Genomic DNA, 22098 nt, shown 5'->3' with positions numbered 1-22098 from the left:
TAAAGTTAGCAGTTAAAATGTTAAGCTATGTTATTATTCATTCACATTGATACAGTTAAACATTCACTCTATATGACAAAGTTTTCTTTTAAAGACTTCGTCAGTTACGCTCTTTAAAAGGAAACGTATACAGGAATTTTTGTCTGCTGATAGACATACTATTGATATTTAGGTCTGTAGTATCCAGTATTGACTGCAAGGTTTGCAGATGTCATCTTATCATACACAACACCAGGTATTCAAGTTAAAGAAGATTTTCTGGCAAAAGCCATAGACTGGAACTAAGCAGACTATGCACTTACGACTGTAACATTCAATATAAAAGGAAATAATTATAATATAGCATCAATAATGAACATACATAGTATCTTAAAAGTGTTGCGTATCATCCTCTATACTTAACACTGAGAACTTTGTTTTATTTATTTTTTCCAATCTAGGGCTGCTACAGACACGGAAATATATTTGGAAGGTGTTATTAGCAGATAAATCTAAATAAGCAGATTATGGGCCTTTTGAGAGAACTGAGAACCTATGGAAAGTTCAGTGAATGTAGAAGTCAGCTAACCTGGCTTCTAATTTACAAATATATGGCTCTTAATATATTATCTCATGGTTACGCTTTCTTGAAACTTTTCAAGTATTTGGTATTTCTTCAAAAATAATGATTTTGGAAACTTTAGAAATCAGTTTCATCATTACCGAGGTATTAGAACAGACTAAGGTATAAAACCTATATGCATTTAAGCTGGGCATGGTGGCGCATGCCTGTAGTCCCAGTTCCTCTAGAGGCTGAGGCGGAGGGATGGCTTGAGCCCAGGAGCTCAGGACTGCAATGTACTGTGCTAGTGTCTGTGAATAGCTACTGCACTTCAGCCTGCGCAATACAACAAGATCCTGTCTCCAAATAAACAAAACAGAACCTAAAAAGTAACTTTAAAAATAATCTACGTTTAAAAGCTATGGTGACAAGACATAAGAAAAAGTCAACAGGCTTCTCCTCAGTGGCCCTCAGAAAGCTAGAACAATAATGAACTTATTAAAAATTCTGTTGAAAGTTCAAATGCTTTCAGTGTGCGAGAGTTTATTCTTCCCATTTCAAAAATTATAAATTTATAAAAACTATTAATTTTAAACCTAAATAAAAATTACAAATTCAGAGTGACAGGAAAAAAAATGAGAGGAGCCATACTTTATTTCCTTTCTCAATTGTTCACTATTACTATTTATGTCTATGAATAAAATGGAATAAAACCCTGAATTGACAATGTCAGAAGATAATGATTATACAACCATGATGTTTAAAACCCAACACCAATACAAACTTGTTAGGTAAAAACTGTTTAAGCATCAGGTCATATTTAAAATTATTTTATCCCTTCATTTTACTCCTACGATTCCCTGCTTTACTACTTTCAGTTCAGCATTTGCTACATTTATCCACAACACTGAAATTCTTTTTCAAATAAATTAGCACATTAAATTGAACCAGAACTACATTATCTCCACGTTGGAAGCAACTTCAAGGCGATTTAGTCTGATCACTCTTCTGATGCATATGTCCTTTCAGCTAGTTCTTGAGACAGAGAACTCTCTCTCTGCTGTACCAACTTCAACAGAAAGCTGCCTCTCTATTAACAACTGAAAACTGTCTTATCGTAGCTTTCACCTATAAATCTAGGTTACGCATTCCCATCCTTCTGAACTAACTCCTTCACTTCCACCCTATCTCCACACAAAAATTTGAGCTTCTTACACTTTTACATTAGCTAATAGGAATTTTAAAAAGCAAATGGAGAATTATAGAAACTCAAGAAAAAGGGGAAAATGGCTCCCTTTCCTAATATATGTTAAAATTAATTTTAATTACTGAATTACAGAGCAACAATGGCATTACAAATATGTCAAAATTTTGGAAAATACATTGAGGAATAAAAGGTAATATGGAAAGAGTATTTTAAGCAAATTATGTATTTAGTGGTTAAAAAACTTGATTTTATTCGTTTCTTTGTTTTAAAGCAATTAACTATTGAAATCTAAATGGACTACTAGTATTTCTTACAATATGTATCTTAGTCATTGCCAGTAAAGACCATTAAACATTTTAGTTCTTGATTCATGAACCAGTGACGCCCATAGCACAGACAATGTAGTATTTTCAAGTATAAATTTAAGCACCAATACAATAAGATCATGTAGTATTAGAATCTTTACTTTAATGACCAAGTCTGAAAAGGAGTAGGAAGTGGAAGATTTTTTATGTCAAGCACACCTTTTAAGTTGTAAATATATGTCTTTGGCAATTATTGTAAACACCAACCCTATGCTATCTATGGAAAAAACAAGGCACTGCTAATTAATTTAGAAAAATGAGATTTATCAAATATTCAATAATTGAAGTAATATAACTCTTATTTATTTGTAAGTCTGTCGCCGCCACTCAACCCTTAAGCTCTTCAAGGCCATGACTTGTGTCTAATTCATTCTTGTACATGCAATACCCATTAAGGGGCTGCATACAGTAACTGAATGTTTGCTGAGTAACCATTAGGTGGCCTTTTATTATGCTTGAAATCACAAAACTTTTCTACTCCAAACTTCCTCCTGATAACAGTAAGAGTTTTGTACATATTTTTCAAAGAAAATATTTCCTTAAGTAACGATTACACTAAAATCTCTTTCTATACCTTTGTGACATCCATTTCCCGAGAAGCAAGCTGGCTTTGAATTTCCTCTAGTTGATTAATAGCTGAAATCTTTTCCTTTGTAACCTTTTCCACCTGGGCCTCCAGTTGGGCAATATTCTGAGACAAGATCAACATCTGTAAGGGAAAATAAAAGTCCTAAACAATAATGTCATTTGACAAAACAAATACTAAAACTTCTCTTGAATTAATAGCATCTCAGCACAGTCACTGGGCTCTGTGAGCCATTTCTCTGTGGATTGGGTATGTTCATTTTTCTCCTTCCTCTATTCACCTATGCCCAGTGAACTGAAACATGTACTTCTCTCCTATTCATCCCCCTGATCTCTAACCTTATTTTGAAAAATGTATAACATGGTGATAAAATCAAGGTGTTGGTTGAAACCCTAAGGTGACAGATATCAAACACCCAATTAAGTTATGAAACAGAGTGCCATAGATACATTCAGAGGAGATACAGAAGCAGACAACTCTTAAACCCTTCTTCCACATGGAAGGTATAAAAGAACAGATGGGGAGAGTTAGGGAGGAAGTTCTTTACAGAGAGCAACTGGTCTGCTGTGGGTCCCACTACCCTTCCCCCAAAACCAACAAAGACGAGGCTCTGTGCAGTGCCCTTTGTTGGTAAAACCCCAACCAACCCCCTATTATCTAGTTCTCCCTCATTTCTCCTATAGGTTTCAGCTCAGCCATTATCTCCTCTCCTCTAGGAAGTCTTCCTTGACTCCAGTTCCCAGCACAAAATAGGTGACCTTCCCATGTTCAGGGTTGATACTCAGCTAGTGTGCACTGGACAGTCATGCCTGTTGTTTGTAGCCTGTGTCCACTCTCACCATTTCCCACACTGTAGAGATTACTATTTTGAATATCACTATGGCATGTGCTCCTACAATCTCAGCATATATACCTCCGTCACACCACGACCTCTGTGTACCTCGACCACAGTACTCATCCCACTGTTTTTAGTTGTCTGTTTCTTCATTAGAGTAGAAGTTCCTCAAGAGGTACCAAATACTTGATGAATGAATAAATAATTAGAATAAATGGCTTTCCAATGGACTCTATGGATATTAGGTTCTCAGTTTTTCTTCTCAAGATTAGAAATGCTTTCTAGATCTTAGATTTATCTTTTATAGCTTTTGGTTTCCAATTACGTTTTGTTCTTTTCCAGGAAGTCGCTCTTCTAGGCTCTTAATTGCTTACTGTACTGGCAGTTTTTAAAATGTAGATGCAGCAAAATATATAGGAATACCTACCAATTGTTATCTGTTAAAACAAGAACTGGTGACACATTTTAAATAATGATATTTGAAATTTACCATTGTATGCTAACATGGGTGTGAATTCAGTTTTATAACTTAAATCAATTACTAAAATTCTATGATAAAAATCAACATTGAACCAAAGTTGTAGTAAATTAAGACCCTTAGATCAATAAAACAAAGACAGGTGTCTGCCTTTGAACTACAGAACTAGTTAAAGTTTACCCTATGAAAATAATTTAGGCAGATATATTAATTAACTTTTCTGAACATAGTGGAGAATTGTATATTTGACTTATGGTTGTTTACATGTCCCTATCATCAAAGGATTGTCTACAAATCTAATTTTCACATATAATTAGTTTTACTAATAACAAACTAAAAACTTTCTTGAGCACATTACAGTATAAACCTAAGGTTGAAAAGAAGTTAAATATAACAAATCAAAAATATCAATTTAATTTCTTAATTTAAAATTTTGAGTTCATGAGTACACATATCATGAATGTGTAATTCTAGTTTTTCTGGAACCATATGACAGCAACAAACTTTAATTACCAGCTACTAAAAATCATATTTTATTTATTTATGTGGACATATATAACTGACGGTAAACATCTTAACATTGTATGGTTTTTGAAGTAAATATACTTTTATTTTGCTAATTACAAATTCTAGTCCATTTCTCTTCTAAGGCATGTCACAAATCTCTCCCGCTCCTTAGGATTCCTCCCTCTGCCACCCGTCATTTCCTTACTTTGCCCACTACCTGTCTGCTACCTCCTGTCGCGCACTTTCTGAGGTCTCCCCTCCTGTTGTCACACCTTCTTTTCCCCACGCCCACCATCTGGAAGTCAACATTACACGGCAGGAGCTTCTCCATCCACATCTGTTGCAGAGCCAGAAGTAACACAGACACAGCTGCAACACTGCTGGATGTCCAGGACGTTGACATCAGGTAAGTCCTTTAAACTTTGACAGGGGCAAGGAAGAGACAAGGACACCCAGGTTGGGAGAGGTTGATAGAAATTTCTGCAGAGCAGTCCCTAGTGTATTGAACATGGTATGAAGCTGTACTCCCTATGCAAGAGATAAGGATTAAGGATTTTAACAATGGATACTGTCAAGGAAAGCAATTGAGAAAATGTGTGGACCTCAGGGGGTGCTCAATAAATAAATGATCAACGACCGAATGAACTAACAAAGCTGAGTGCTCAGTGCAACCCAGGACCGCTAATGAACATAGCACACAAACTCACAGCAAGTACTGTTGATGGGGAGTGACTCAAACCTGTCTAGGTAGAAGGCATCTGTTCCCCTACAGTTTCCCACACAAATGGAATTTTTTAAAAAAAGAAAGTAAGGGAGGAATTAAAAAAAAAAACAAAGAAAATCTATAAGTTTCACAAGTATTCCCACTGTTAGGAAAGCAGAGGTTCTTGTTCTAGCACTAACTTTAACTACCTAGCACTTACAATGTTATAATTAATTGGTTAGTCATTACGTTCTTGTGCCAGGCAGTGTGATATGCATTCTCTCTTTAAATCCCCTTAGAAAGGCCGGGCAGCGTGGCTCATGCTTGGAATCCTACTGCTTTTGGAGGTTGAGGCAGGAGGACTGCCAGGAATTCAAGACCAGCCTGGGCAACAAAATGAGACCCCATTTCTACAATTTTTTTTTTTAATTAGCCGGGCATGGTGGCACATACCTGTAGTCCTAGCTACTCAGGAGGCTGAGGCAGGGGGATTGCTTGAGCCAAGTAGTTGGAAGATATGATGAGCTATGATCACACCACTGCATTCCAGCCTATGTGACACAGTGAGACCCTGTCTCTAATAAATAAATAAAAAATGAATCCCCTAGAGAAGGAATTATATGGAATTAATTTTTATTTGAAAAAATGAGATTCAGAAAACTAAGTAACTTGCCCAAGTTCATTCAAACTAATAAGTAAAAGGTAAAGCTGGGCTTTATATAAGAGTCTGTCTGTGGCCGGGCACGGTGGCTCAAGCCTGTCATCCCAGCACTTTGGGAGGCCGAGACGGGCAGATCACGAGGTCAGGAGATCGAGACCATCCTGGCTAACACGGTGAAACCCCGTCTCTACTAAAAAATACAAAAAACTAGCCGGGCGAGGTGGCGGCGCCTGTAGTCCCAGCTACTCAGGAGGCTGAGGCAGGAGAATGGCGTGAACCCGGGAGGCGGAGCTTGCAGTGAGCTGAGATCTGGCCAGTGCACTCCAGCCTGGGTGACAGAGCGAGACTCCGTCTCAAAAAAAAAAAAGTCTGTCTGCTTTTACTAACATGAAGGGCCAAGAATTCTATCCAATAAGGCTCCTTCTCTCTTTCTCTAAAACAATAGCCACAAGCTAAACTTTATTAAATGCCCATGGTAAGTCAGACATTATATTAGATATTTTCTAAACATTATCTCACTTAATTCTATCAATTCTTGATGTATTAACTTCATTTACTCCTCTGAAACTTAGAGAGGTTAAGTGAATTGTTCAAGGTCACAGAAAGGTCAGGCTGGATTCAACTCTAAATCCTTTTACTTCAAAACCATTTTCTGCCATTTCCTGGTAAGAGTTGGAACCTCAGTGCTAGGGCCACTGTCAGCTCTTTATTCACACATCTTTATTTAGAGCAGGATCTTGAGACAAATGTCAGCCAGGGCTTCCTAGGGACAAAAGCGTCTTAAATGACTCTAGCTCAGAAATGTGTGGTATTGAATACCTAGAAATAAAGTCACACACATACAACCATCTGATCTTCGACAAACCTGACAAAAACGTGCAATGGGGAAAGGATTCCCTAGTCAATAAATGGTGCTGGGATAGCTGGCTAGCCATATGCAGAAGAATGAAACTGGGCTCTTACCCTTCACCATATTCTGGTGTTTGCCAGGTTTGCTGTTTGCTGTTTGGTGTTTGCTGTTTGCTATTGATACCATTCTCTCTTACACAACACTCAATCCTACATGGGCCTTGGGAAAGAATTTATGACTAACTTCTCAAAAGCAATTGCAACAAAACCCACAAATTGACAAGTGGAACCTAATTACACTGAAGAGCTTCTGCACAGCAAAAGAAACTATCAACAGAGTAAACAGACAACCTACAGAACGGGAGAAAATAGTCACAAATTATGTATCACACAAAGGTCTAATATCCAGAATCTATAAAGAAAGTAAACAATTGGCCAGGCATGGTGGCTCACGCCTGTAATCCCAGCACTTTGGGAGGCCGAGGCTGGTGGATCACGAGGTCAGGAGATCGAGACCATCCTAGCTAACACGGTGAAACCCCGTCTCTACCGAAAATACAAAAAATTAGCAGGGTGTGGTGGCGGGCGCCTGTAGTCCCAGCTACTCAGGAGGCTGAGGCAGGAGAATGGCGTGAATCCGGGAGCTGTAGTTTGCAGTGAGCCGAGATCGCGCCACTGCACTCCAGCCTGGGCGACAGAGCAAGACTTCATCTCAAAAACAAAAAAAAAAAAAAAAAAAAGAAAGTAAACAATTGAACGAGCAGAAAACAACCCCATTAAAAAATGAACAAAAGACATGAACAGACACTTCTCAAAAGAAGACACACAAATGGTCAAAAAACATATGAAAAAGTGCTCAAGATCACTCATGAATGATACGGTTTCGACTTCTGCCCCAGCCCAAATCTCACATCACATTGTAATCCCTGATGTTGGAGGGGGGACCTGGTGGGAGGTGATTGGATCATAGGGGCGGGTTTCCCCCTTGCTGTTCTCATGATAGTGAGTTCTTACAAGATGTGGCTGTTTAAAAGTGTGTAGCACCTCCTCCTGCACTCTCTTCCTCGTGCTCCAACCACAGAAGACATGCCTGCTTCCCTTCCACCATGACTGAAAGTTTCCTGAGGCCTCCCCAGCCATTCTTCCTGTTCAGCCTACAGAACCATCAACCAATTAAACCTCTTTTCTTTATAAATCACCCAGTTTCAGGTATTTCTTTATAGCAGTGCAAGAACAGACTAATACACGAATCATCACAGAAATGCAAATCAAAACCACAATGAGATCCCATTTCACACCAGTCAGAATGACTGTTATTCAAAAGTTAAAAAACAACAGACCGTGGAGAAGCCACAGAGAAAAGGACACTTCTGCTCTGTTGGTGGAATGTACATTAGTTCAGCCACAGTGGAAAGCAGTTTGGAAATTTCTCAAATAACTGAGAACTACCTTTCTACCAGCAATCCCATTACTGGGTACATACTCAAAAGAAAACAAATTGTCTTACCAAAAAGACACACGTACTCACATGTTCACTACAGCACCATTCACAATAGCAAAGACATGGAATCAACCTAGGTGCCCATCAAGAATGGACTGGATAAAGAAAATGTGATACATATACATCACTGAATACTACGCAGCCATAAAAAATGGAATCAGGTCTTTGGCAGGAACATGGATGAAACTGGAGGCCATAGTCCGAAGTGAATTAACGCAGGAACAGAAAATCAAATACTGCATGTTCTCACTTACAAGTGGGAGCTAAGCATGAGGTACTCACGGATATAAAGATAGCAACAACAGGAACTGGGCATGACTGGGGAGGAGAGGGAGGGAGCGGGGCAGGGGTTGAAAAACTAACTATGGCTCAAGCCTGTCATCCCAGCACTTTGGGAGGCCGAGACGGGCGGATCACGAGGTCCGGAGATCGAGACCATCCTGGCTAACACTGTGAAACCCCGTCTCTACTAAAAAATACAAAAAACTAGCCAGGCGAGGTGGCGGGCACCTGTAGTCCCAGCTACTCAGAAGGCTGAGGCAGGAGAATAGCGGGAACCTGGGAGGCGGAGCTTGCAGTGAGCCGAGATCACACCACTGCACTCCAGCCTGGGCGACAGAGTGAGACTCCGTCTAAAAAAAAAAAGCAGGGACATTCAGTAGTCTATTAGAAAAAAAAGAAATAGGCCGGACGCGGTGGCTCAAGCCTGTCATCCCAGCACTTTGGGAGGCCGAGACGGGTGGATCACGAGGTCAGGAGATCGAGACCATCCTGGCTAACATGGTGAAACCCCGTCTCTACTAAAAATACAAAAAACTAGCCGGGCGCGGTGGCGGGCACCTGTAGTCCCAGCTACTGGGAGGCTGAGGCGGGAGAATGGCGTGAACCCGGGAGGCGGAGCTTGCAGTGAGCTGAGATCCGGCCACTGCACTCCAGCCTGGGTGACAGAGCGAGACTCCGTCAAAAAAAAAAAAAGAAAAACTAACTATTGGGTACTCTGTTCATGTAGGGGGTGACAAGATAATTTGTAAACCAAACCTCAGCAACATGCAATGTAACCAAGTAAAAAACCTGCACATGTACTCCCTTGAATCTAAAAGTTAAAAATAAATAAATGATAAATAAAAACTGTGCTGCATTTCTGTCACCACCTTTATTCATGAAACAACTGTTAGCACAAGAGAGAGGTTCTGTTACATATGAAGGTACCTGGAACACTGCCAGGCACACTTCAGCCTGCATTTTTCCTTTCTTATCAGGAATTCTCATCAACATACTTCTACACAGTAGAACTACTCAGCAAGGCAAATGGTTTCCAGCAAACAACCAAAAAATATCAATTTCCTAGGTGTGAACAATAGCTGGTGTTTGCTATTGATACCATTCTCTCTTACACAACACTCAATTCGCAACTTCATCTCCTTTCCATGTCTTATTCATATTGGTTACAGGTGGCGTTCCTTCCCCCATACTCTGTGTTTCTAATTCCCATCTATTCTTGGAAGCTCAATTAAAATGCCATCTTTTCCACAAAGGCTTCCACGATCTCTGGCAGACAATCAGTTCTGATCCTCTGAACTCTCAGCATTTTAGTCATAACTTCCCAATGGCATAGGGACTTTTTTCTTTTCCTTGTAATTCATTCCTTCATTCATCTAATATATACTGAGCACATTTTATATGAGAGGAATGTGCCAGGCATTGAGGATGTTACACGCAAGGGACTCACTGAACTAGGGGAAGCAAACTATTCAACATGAATTTGTAATGAATTGAGTTATGGGAGCCCACAGGAGACCATCCCAATTCAGTTATGGCAGGTGCTGAGAGGAGATGGTACCAAGAAAAACTCTTGGCCAGGCACAGTGCTCACACCTGCAATCCCAGCACTTCGAGTGGCCAAGGAGGGTGGATTGCTTGAGCCCAGGAGTTCGAGATCAGCCTGGGGAATATGGCAAAAACCTGTCTCTACAAGAAACACAAAAAATTAGCCAGGCATGGTGGTACGCCTGTGTAGTCCCAGCTACCAGGAAAGCTGAGGTGGGAAGATTACCTGAGCTCAAGAGACTGAGGCTAAGTGAGCCGTGATCACCCCACTGAGCTCCAGCCTGGGTGACAGAGTGAGACCCTGTCTCAAATACAAACAAGCCTGAAGAATCAATGAAAGAGGGCAGAGGAGGATTCCTCTAGGCAGGGGGCAAAGCATACACAAAATCCTACACTGAAAAAAACAGTATGGAAGACAGGCATATGTGCATGCTTGGGGAAGTACAAGTACATCAGTGTGGTGAGGGTGCAAAGAAGAAAAATGAAGGAACATAAGACTTGACAGCCGAAGAGAGGAAGAATATTGTAGAGTCTTCATGCTATGATAAAGGATCCTAAATTTTATCCAAGGTTGCAGGGAGACGTGAAAGGATTTCAAAGCAAGAGCCTAACATGTTGAGAAAGATCGTCCCAGCCGCAGTTTGGAGAACAGACAGGAAGGAGGTGAGACTGCAGGCAAGGATACCACAGGGGCTACAGGAACCACCCAAGGATGAGATATGAGTAGCAGTAGGACGGAGAGACAGGGCAATGTAAATGCTCAGGGGCTTAAGTCTTAGAGCTTGGTGATGATGAGATGTGTGGGGTGAGAAAGATGGGGGAGAAAAGAGTGACAAGACTTCTGTGCTGGATAACTGGATAAACAGTGGGTCCACTGGGATAGGGAAGGTGGAAAGTAAAGCTGGTTTGGGAGCTCAGTGTACAGTTAAGGATTTAGAAATCAAATAGCTTTAGTCCTGAAGCTTTAGGTCCTAAGGCTATATATACATGGAACTCAAGCCACAGTACTGCTAAAGACACCTAAATCTTTAGCTCCCTGCTAAACTCTAGAACCTCCTATCAAGCTGCTTTCTGGATGTGTCTCCTTTATTGCCTCAAACGTACTTTAAACTCAGAGTAATGTAAAAAGCACACGTCATCATTCTTCCAAATCAAGAATTTGAATTCAAAGAAATCGTAAAAGGAAAGAGCATCTTTTAAGGAGAATAAAACTGAAAAAAAAATCAATAAATATAGCACAAACAGATCTTCAGTGAACATAGCAAGGTAATTTCATTGGCTGTGGCATGGAAGTTGAAGTGAGAGGTGACAAAATAAAGACAACATGTATGGACAAATCTTTCAAGAAACTCAACTATTAAGAGAAAGAGCTCAAAGAGGGAGATGGAATTACTGAAGTGGTTTCCAACTTTGGCTGCACGCTGGAATCACCTGGGTGAGTTTCAAACACACTGACAACTGGATGCTACTCAGCCATTTTGATGTAATGGGCTTGGGGTACTGCTTGGACAATCAGATTTTTAGAACTTCTTGTGTAGCAAAAATTAAGAACCACAGATTACAAGAAAGATTGTTTCTTTCAACAGTAAGAGACACTTGAAAGTATTTTCCTGAGGATAAGAAAGAGACTGTAGTGAAGGAAAGATTGATTCGGAAAAGTGGAGCAAACAAATGGAATGAGTTCGAGGGGGTGAAGGAAACGGCGTCCATGGGAAGTGGAAAGGATTAGGAAGACGCCTTTCCCATTCAGACTGGGTTGGAATACAGGTGAAAATTTATTTTAAGGCATGGGGAAGATAAATAGTTGAGGTGGTCATCACCCAGTGGCTTTAATTTTCTGTGTTAGGGAAGTAAGGCTCTCTGCTGAGAATAAGAGGAAAAGTGGTATTATAGAGAATTTGAGAAGAACAAGTGATGTGAAACAGTCTTTAAAGAAATGCATTTAAGATACCATCACTTCCCACCTGGACTACGATAATCACCTCCAGACAGGGACCGCGATAGTCACCTCCAGGCCGGGACCGCGAAAGTCACCTCCAGACCCGGACCGCCAAAGTCACCTCCAGACCCGGACCGCCAAAGTCACCTCCAGACCGAGACCACGAAAGTCACCTCCAGACGGGGACCACCAAAGTCACCTCCAGACCGGGACCGCGAAAGTCACCTCCAGACCGGGACCACGAAAGTCACCTCCAGACGGGGACCACCAAAGTCACCTCCAGACCGGGACCACGAAAGTCACCTCCAGACCGGGACCGCCAAAGTCACCTCCAGACCGGGACCGCCAAAGTCACCTCCAGACCGGGACCACGAAAGTCACCTCCAGACCAGGACCGCGATAGTCACCTCCAGACCCGGACCACCAAAGTCACCTCCAGACCCGGACCGCCAAAATCATCTCCAGACCGGGACTGCCAAAGTCACCTCCAGACCGGGACCACAAGTCACCTCCAGATCGGGACCGCGATAGTCACCTCCAGACCCAGACCGCCAAAGTCACCTCCAGACCAGGACTGCAATAGTCACCTCCAGACCAGGACTGCGAAAGTCACCTCCAGACCCGGACCGCCAAAGTCACTTCCAGACCCGGACCGCCAAAGTAACCTCCAGACCCGGACCACGAAAGTCACCTGCAGACCGGGACCGCGATAGTCACCTCCAGACCCGGACCGCCAAAGTCACCACCAGACCCGGACTGCCAAAGTCACCTCCAGACCGGGACCGCGATAATCACCTCCAGACAAGGACCACGAAAGTCACCTCCAGACCCGGACCGCTGAAGTCACCTCCAGACTGGGACTGCGAAAATCACCTCCAGACCTGGACTGCAATAACCACTTCCAGACCTGGACTACGAGAATCACCTCCAGCTGATCTCCAGGCATCGATTCTACTTCTCCTTCCAATCCATTGACAAAATGATTTTTCTCAAATATAAATGGCATTGTGACACTGACAAATTCAAAGCAACTCAATGGCTTTCCATCCCTTTTTCGACAAAACTGAAAATCCTTCATATGGATTTTAAAGCCATTCATGATTCCATCCCAACATAAGTCTCCAAACTCATTCCCACTACTCCTGCTCCTCTCTCTCTATGCTCCAGCCATCAGGGCCTTCTCCAAATTCCTAGGAAGTGCGATCCTTTCCAGGTCCAGAGTCTTGGGTATGTTATTTTCCTGGGCCTGAAACCCTCTTCCCCTCTTCACCTGACCACTCATCAATGCTTTCAGGTCTCCTTTTCAACATCTCTTTCTCAGGAAAGTCTTTCGTGACTGCCTAGACGAGGTCAGATTCCTGTTACACATGACCACGGTATCTTAAACTGAACCTTATGGCTTTATCGCAATGATGATCGAAAATTCACTTATGAAAATATTTGTGTAACGTCTACTTCTCCTATGAGTTTGTAAGCTTTATGAGGAAACTGCATCGTTCCTGTGACTACAACATTCCCAGCCCCTCCAGTTAATATCTGTTGAGTGTGGAATGAAGAAGAGAGAGGAAGGCATAAGAGGACTGCTAGAAAGCACTGAAAGAACCATGGACACCGAAGACCTGGAGTCTACAGCTGTGTCATCTGCAAGGCTGTGCGATTTTTACCAGCTGAGATCACCAATCCAGGGCAGAGAAGGTAGGTAGTAGGGTTTTGACAGACACAATTTTAAAAGACGGATGGATAAGAAGACAAGGACATTTACAGAAAATGCTCGAGTTTACTCTTATTAAGACTTAAAACTCACAGGGCAGAAGTTGTGATTTTTCTCTACACGTATCTTTAGGCCTCCACATTGCTTTGCACACAGTACATTCTCAGTATATATTTATTGAATGAGTTAATTATCATACATTGGAATTTTATAACAACATAGAATTTAGAGTACAAGCTGTGAGTCCACTTTTAAAAACAAACATGTAACGCAGTTGCTTTGGTTACTTGATGGACCACAACTTGCTCAATTCGAGTCTAGTTAGCAGTTTTAAAGCTAGGTCCCACTCAACTCTGTATTCTAGTTTGTGAACTCGTTTTCAAAGACTGCTCATTTCATGTTATCTGTTCCTTTTGCCTTAAATTTCTCTCTTCATCTGGTTACCATCATTATTCATCATGTAATTTGTCAGAACTGATTTCATACAGAGTGCATAATCACTTTTTCTTGGTTACTCAGTTTCTTACAAGTGTTTCATCTTCTGCATGTTTAATTTAGGGGTAGGAGATAAAGCAGGGGACTCATCTCTCCTTGATTTAGCCAAGGTTGAAATAAAATCTGGGTAGCTTCATAGCATGCCTCTGGGAAACATGACAGAGGGAATCCAACAGAATGGTAGGATTTACAGTAAATTTTGTAATTTCATTTTATGGAATTTAACTGACTATTTTATCTGAAAAGATCAACATAAACTATTGAGAAATATATGAAATGATAAAACATTTTTATGAACTATAAATTATAAGAAATTTAACTACTTATATAATAACAATTTTAAAATTTAAAGTTCATTCAAGAACTCCAGCCTATGGAATAGCATCATAAAAAATCCTTTCTTCTGCAATGTGGATAACAGCAGAGTCCTTAAGTACCTTTGATCCCATGGACTCCCTTTCTTTCGTTATTTCCTTTTTCATCATGTCTTTCTCAATGGCCCTTTTCTCTTGCTGAGATGCAAGTTCTTTTTCAAGTCGCTCCGCCTGCCTCTCCAGCTCCTTCCTCAACTGGTCACACTGGATTAAAGCCTGCCAGGATAGAAGAGATTGAAAGAGGAGTTTAGAATTCGGAAAAAATATGGGGAAAATGAGATAATTAAGCTTTAAGTATATTTAAAATAATTAAAATCCACTATAAAGCCCATTAGAATAATTTTGTATTTGTTTATCAATACCACTTATTGACCTAAGAGAGTATCCAAATGTTACATTTATTGACATAGTTCAGTTTTCAAGATTAAAGCCATATTAATTAATCAATGACAAAATTCAGGTAATGAACCTTGATGAAGGCCACAGATGAGTCAGAATTTTAAAAAAGGGAACCAGGAAAACCAAGTGCTCGAATATTTTCAATTACGTATCATGTTTCTACTACAAGAAACACATAAGCATCCAACTTAACTCATTTCTTATTTGCTCATGGATAAAAATTATTGGAATACTTCAAATGATAGATCAAAATACTAAAATGAAATGTTGAATATATCATTACACACAGGCATCTTTTGTTTAATACTATATAATAATCAAGTTTCCTTAAACATAACCAAGAGAAAATTTAGTTCACTCCCCTTAAACATACAACTGAAGTAAAAATTATTAAATGGAAAGACTCAAGACAGTATTCACTACTTAGTTTTATGAGGATCTTCCATTTCTGGTAAAGTTCATAACTGTCCTTTACTGTAAATTTCCCACTCCGCATTTCCAGAAATAAAAACTCTCTAACTTCATTTTGGCCACTTTTACAATATCTTTATTTATAACACCCAATAATAAAATATGATTTCAAAAATCCCAATTTGGAGAGGTCTTTTTTTGTATAAATGTATGGGGTACAAATGTAATTTAGTTACATACATAGATTGCATAGTAAAATCTCAATTTTTAAAAATTCTAATAAAAGTAAGGTACTATAGCATCTTATAGTCTTATTCCAGTGGCCCTTATGTACGATATCCACCTACGTAACCTCTCTTTTCTCCTGAAATGGCAGAAAGAACCCCAGGTCTTATATAACTTACATGCTGCGTGATTATAAATTTCATAGTCACATTTGATTTTAATGGAGACTGAAATAGCTTCAGTAAGCACTGTAAGTTTTATGCATAGTTATGCTTCCCTCTGGTGAAAGCTATAATAAATTCAGACAATAAATATCTAGGATATGTGAATTTTTCTCTCTTCATCTGGAAAGCATTAAATTCCAATTTCTTTTGGTCTCTTCTGAAAAGTTTCTATGCTCTCAGGCATAAAATATAAAGGTAAAATTCAATTGTCTCAGATTAACTAATAAACAAATACAATGAGTAAAAATGATTCTTCTAGGGAGTTAGTCCCAAGTCCAAATTCCCACTGAGAATGCCTGGAAAAGGAAATTTTAAATTAGATATTAAAATAAATGAAAAGGCATACTTTTTCTATAATTTAAGCCCTTGGAGCTTGAAATACGAATTAGTTACTTTTGTGATTCAAAATGTAATTGCTCTTGCGAAAAATATTTCACATGAATCTAGTAAATGTTCATAACTCTCCCTGATATAATGAATACTACTGGTATGAATAGACAAAATGCTTACTTAATATAAACCAATATATCCAATCAGAAAGTTTTCAATTGAACAAAAACTCAGGAGTCAACATCATTAAGTATAGGAACGGCGGAAGAGACTGAAGATCTAAAACCAGGCTACCATGAAAGGCACCTACAGAATCAATTCAAAGAACTCAGTCAACTAAAGAACAAGCAACAGTAAATAATCCTGGCACGACAAGAGGTGTAATGCCAAGATAGGATGATACAGCGAAAAGCACAAAGTGAGAAGCTGTAAAATCATGTAAACAAAACCACTGCTAAGGCCTTGGTTTTGTGGATGGTCTTCTCTCTATTAGGACTAGCCACCACCAATGGTTGATGATGAGTAATGAGCAACACAACACTGATTACAAATATTAGGTTAAAACCTGGTTATTGGCTGGGCGTGGTGGCTCACGCCTGTAATCCCAGCACTTTGGAAGGCTGAGGCGGGTGGATTGCTTGAGGTCAGGAGGTTGAGACCAGCCTGGCCAACATGGTGAAACCCCATCTCTACTAAAATACGAAAAATAGCTGAGCATGGTGGTGCTTGCCTGTAGTCCCAGCTACTAGGGAGGCTGAGGCAGGAGAATTGCTTAAGCCCAGGAGGCGGAGGTTGCAGTGAGCCGAGATGGCGCCATTGCACTCCAGCCTGGGCAACAAAGCGTGACTTGGTCCCCAAAAAACACACAAAACAAACAAACAAACAAAAAACTGGTTATTGATGTCTCTTAGCGTGTAACCAACAATTCCATATTATCAAATAGCTTTTAAGGCTAGGCGCAGTGGCTCACGCCTTTAATCCCAGCACTTTGGGAGGCCATGGCAGGCAGATCACGAGGTCAGGAGATTGACACCATCCTGGCTAACACGGTGAAACTCCATCTCTACCAGAAACACAAAAAACTAGCCAGGCGTGGTGGCGGCGCCTGTAGTCCCAGCTACTCGGGAGGCTGAGGCAGGAGAATGGCATGAACCCAGGAGGCAGAGCTTGCAGTGAGCCGAGATCACACTACTGCACTCCAGCCTGAGTGACAGAGTAAGACTTCGTCTCAAAAACAAACAAACAAACAAACAAACAAATCGCTTTTACTTTTATTTGCTTTGATTTTAACATATATGCTTTGTCACAATGAAGAAAATAGAAAAGCGTAGTAACACTTGGAATCAGAAAAATGATTTATTCTTTCTAAAGATAACTCTCTCAACTGGACCGCACATACTAAAAGATTTGGGTGTAGTAAACAAATATTTATACACTATTTCCATTAAAGTTTTCTCTTAATTCTAGAGTTTCTTCTCCTATTTTCCAGAATCCCTGTCGATTGAGTACCCCTATAACCATTCAGTAAAGACATAGTAACCGACTTCTCAAAGGCTAGGTCAGTAAAAAGCCAACTACCATCAAATGATGGATCTTTATAGTAACTGAATGCTATACATGGGCAATTGCCATTAAATGATAGATCTTTACAGGTAACAAAGTTAATTTGGGGCCTGCGGCTGTTATTTCTCTCAGTAGTTCCCAAGTCCTGGCTTCTCTCCCTTCCCTGAGCACAGCCCTTTCCTTGGTGGAAATGGCTGTAGGTCTTAGGAAGTTGGGGAATTACACATTCCCCCCATCCAGCAGACTCATTCCTGAAGGTACATTTTCTTTTCTGGGAAATTTCTTTAGCTGTGGTCATTCTATGTTGACATATTAACACTTTTTTCAAACACAGTTTATTGGACTTGATATTCCCAGTCCTGGTTTTATTAAACCAAAGGGTAGGCACTACTATCTTAGGCAGTCAAAACATTTTCAAAAACAAAATTTATATCTAGTCAACTAAAATTTTAAAACAGGAGACCTATTGTAGACCATATAAAAGTCCTTCCCAACTGCTAAGGTTAGTTTTCAAGAAATCTTTGTGACAGAATAATTCATAACTAAGGAATTAAGATCTTATGAAATTATACAGCTCACACCTGTGAATATGAACTTTAAGGCTTATAAACATTTTTATTTTTATGTAATAATAAAGCCCACAAAATTAAAAAGATTAACACATTTCAAGCATCTAACTTACAAATAATGCAAACTATTGATTTTAATTTATAAACCCTTGCTAACCAGAAATTTACCAGTCTATCCCTGTGTACCATTTTTCAAGATACTTAATACTTTGTTTTTGTTTTGTGACAGATAACATGCCTATCAAGAAGTATTGTTTTCTATACTTGTGACTACAACTCAGTGCTTTTCTGATTTTATTTTTAATCCAGGTTTCTAATTCCTGCCTTTCTGACTCCCTGTAATCCAAGAAACAGAATAATTTGGATATTTCAAAAGGGAGAAAAAAGTCTTTGTAAATATTTGTTCAACCTACCATGTTGCTGTTTTAAAAACTAATATTCAGAATATCACATGTAACCCATAAATATGTACAATTATTATGTATACATAATAATTAACTTTTTAAAAAAGTTCACACCACTTACCCATGAAGGTATATGGCAGGATAGGTCTTAGCAAATTTGAAATAAATACTTTGCTCAAGTTGTTATGAGTAAAAAAGACAAAAAAATTTTTTTCCTTAGAGGGTTATGTCATTACAGATATGCTTATGGTAACTTCATGGCACAGCCTGTACCTTCAGGCCTTTCCACATACCTCTCAACAATTTCCCTTCCCAACACAAGTAGGCAGGCCTAAGGCATGGTTAACCTTTTTATCTGCTTCTCGTAGCTTTACCAAGGTGTCTTGTAGCTTTATCAAGGTGTCACTGCAAAAACCTCTACTTTTTCTCACTATGTAGTCCCAGGTGAACTTTTTTCCTCTTTTAAAATTATCACCAATTGAGACAACTTCCATTTTCAAACAAAAACATTTATTGAGCACCTACTATGTGCCAGATACTTTGCTAAGTGGCATATATGGATTATTTAACCCTCTAAATACATTTTAATTGGTTCTTATTACTCAACTGAAGAAACTGGTACTTCAAGATATTCAGTAACTTGCCCAAATCAGAGACCTAGAAAGTGGAAGAGTAGGGAGTTTATCCAAGATAGTTCCACACAAGAATCTTTGCATGGCATTATACACTTCAGGCATTTTCACTGCCACTATGAATGTTAAATACGTAATTCCTTCTATTTAGCATGTGATACCCAAACGTCACACTAGATGGCAACAAACGTCAAGGAACTAAACGAAGTAACCATTTCATCGCTCAGTAATGTAAGTAGTAGGGTTTTAAATTAAAATATGTATGCCATCTGACTTTTTAATACGTTCAGAAAGCAAAAATTCTAATGTGTTGTAACATACCTTCCAGATAAAAACTACTAGACTTGCAATACATTTTGTCCTTGCATTCATTATTACTAATTTACTGAAAATGCTATAGATTCTTAACGAACAATAGCGTTGCTTGCTCTCAACTACTAAATTTTTTTTAAAAAATTAATTACAAAACTTCACATTAATAATAATTGACTTCCATTCCACAAACATTTATTGTTAATTAAGACATAAATGGTCATGTGTGACATACAATGATAGATGTCATAGACCTGATTTCAAGGTCTTCTGGTGGAGAAAACTGTGTAAACAACTACAAAAATTATACACCACATCAACAGGAATATAGAGGAAAAAGAAGTTAATGCAAACAAGAAGGGGCTGGGGAAAACTTCTGGGAAGACTGCCACTGGACTTGAGCCTCGTAGACTGAATAGATATTTCACAGATTAATACAAGGCAGAAAAATATACCTTGAGCAAATTAATGCAAATGGCCAAATGTAGGTCACGTTCTGGCAACAGTGAGGGTGGTACGAAAGAGTAGAGTGTTCTGGCAACAGTGAGGGTAGTAAGAAAGAGTAGAGTGTTCTGGCAACAGTGAGGGTGGTACGAAAGAGTAGAGTGTTCTGGCAACAGTGAGGGTGGTACGAAAGAGTAGAGTGTTCTGGCAACAGTGAGGGTGGTACGAAAGAGTAGAGTGTTCTGGCAACAGTGAGGGTGGTACGAAAGAGTAGAGTGTTCTGGCAACAGTGAGGGTGGTACGAAAGAGTAGAGTGTTCTGGCAACAGTGAGGGTGGTAAGAAAGAGTAGAGTGTTCTGGCAACAGTGAGGGTGGTAAGAAAGAGTAGAGTGTTCTGGCAACAGTGAGGGTGGTAAGAAAGAGTAGAGTGTTCTGGCAACAGTGAGGGTGGTAAGAAAGAGTGTTCTGGCAACAGTGAGGGTGGTAAGAAAGAGTAGAGTGTTCTGGCAACAGTGAGGGTGGTACGAAAGAGTAGAGTGTTCTGGCAACAGTGAGGGTGGTACGAAAGAGTAGAGTGTTCTGGCAACAGTGAGGGTGGTAAGAAAGAGTAGAGTGTTCTGGCAACAGTGAGGGTGGTAAGAAAGAGTAGAGTGTTCTGGCAACAGTGAGGGTGGTAAGAAAGAGTAGAGTGTTCTGGCAACAGTGAGGGTGGTAAGAAAGAGTAGAGTGTTCTGGCAACAGTGAGGGTGGTAAGAAAGAGTAGAGTGTTCTGGCAACAGTGAGGGTGGTAAGAAAGAGTAGAGTGTTCTGGCAACAGTGAGGGTGGTATGAAAGAGTAGAGTGTTCTGGCAACAGTGAGGGTGGTAAGAAAGAGTAGAGTGTTCTGGCAACAGTGAGGGTGGTAAGAAAGAGTAGAGTGTTCTGGCAACAGTGAGGGTGGTAAGAAAGAGTAGAGTGTTCTGGGCAACAGTGAGGGTGGTACGAAAGAGTAGAGTGTTCTGGCAACAGTGAGGGTGGTACGAAAGAGTAGAGTGTTCTGGCAACAGTGAGGGTGGTACGAAAGAGTAGAGTGTTCTGGCAACAGTGAGGGTGGTAAGAAAGAGTAGAGCGTTCTGGCAACAGTGAGGGTGGTAAGAAAGAGTAGAGTGTTCTGGCAACAGTGAGGGTGGTAAGAAAGAGTAGAGTGTTCTGGGCAACAGTGAGGGTGGTACGAAAGAGTAGAGTGTTCTGGCAACAGTGAGGGTGGTACGAAAGAGTAGAGTGTTCTGGGCAACAGTGAGGGTGGTACGAAAGAGTAGAGTGTTCTGGCAACAGTGAGGGTGGTAAGAAAGAGTAGAGTGTTCTGGCAACAGTGAGGGTGGTATGAAAGAGTAGAGTGTTCTGGCAACAGTGAGGGTGGTAAGAAAGAGTAGAGTGTTCTGGCAACAGTGAGGGTGGTAAGAAAGAGTAGAGTGTTCTGGCAACAGTGAGGGTGGTAAGAAAGAGTAGAGTGTTCTGGCAACAGTGAGGGTGGTAAGAAAGAGTAGAGTGTTCTGGCAACAGTGAGGGTGGTAAGAAAGAGTAGAGTGTTCTGGCAACAGTGAGGGTGGTAAGAAAGAGTAGAGTGTTCTGGCAACAGTGAGGGTGGTAGGAAAGAGTAGAGTGTTCTGGCAACAGTGAGGGTAGTAGGAAAGAGTAGAGTGTTCTGGCAACAGTGAGGGTGGTACGAAAGAGTAGAGTGTTCTGGCAACAGTGAGGGTGGTAAGAAAGAGTAGAGTGTTCTGGCAACAGTGAGGGTAGTAAGAAAGAGTAGAGTGTTCTGGCAACAGTGAGGGTAGTAAGAAAGAGTAGAGTGTTCTGGCAACAGTGAGGGTGGTACGAAAGAGTAGAGTGTTCTGGCAACAGTGAGGGTGGTACGAAAGAGTAGAGTGTTCTGGCAACAGTGAGGGTGGTAAGAAAGAGTAGAGTGTTCTGGCAACAGTGAGGGTGGTACGAAAGAGTAGAGTGTTCTGGCAACAGTGAGGGTG

At 40.3% G+C, this 22098-nt stretch overlaps 1 protein-coding gene across 9 annotated transcripts in view; it reads right to left on the bottom strand.

Moving 5' to 3' along the window:
- Positions 1-22098, bottom strand: part of SDCCAG8 (serologically defined colon cancer antigen 8) — a 253354-nt gene that overhangs the window by 164139 nt on the left and 67117 nt on the right. For all 9 annotated transcript variants that reach the window (XR_004058745.1, XR_004058746.1, XR_004058747.1 and 6 more), the window contains exons 10-11: positions 14643-14795; positions 2688-2822 (exon numbers count right to left, since the gene is read on the bottom strand). Coding sequence is in view for 6 of the 9 variants with exons in the window: in XM_030935740.1 (XP_030791600.1) it covers positions 2688-2822; positions 14643-14795 (288 nt within the window). In the remaining 3 variants the exon portion in view is untranslated. The remainder of the gene's footprint in view (positions 1-2687; positions 2823-14642; positions 14796-22098) is intronic.

The sequence above is a fragment of the Rhinopithecus roxellana genome, chromosome 8 (assembly GCF_007565055.1).
Source record: "Rhinopithecus roxellana isolate Shanxi Qingling chromosome 8, ASM756505v1, whole genome shotgun sequence".
Taxonomy (NCBI): Eukaryota; Metazoa; Chordata; class Mammalia; order Primates; family Cercopithecidae; genus Rhinopithecus; species Rhinopithecus roxellana.
The sequence above is the reverse complement of the archived record's forward strand: the minus strand, read 5'-3'. Positions and strand labels throughout refer to the sequence as shown.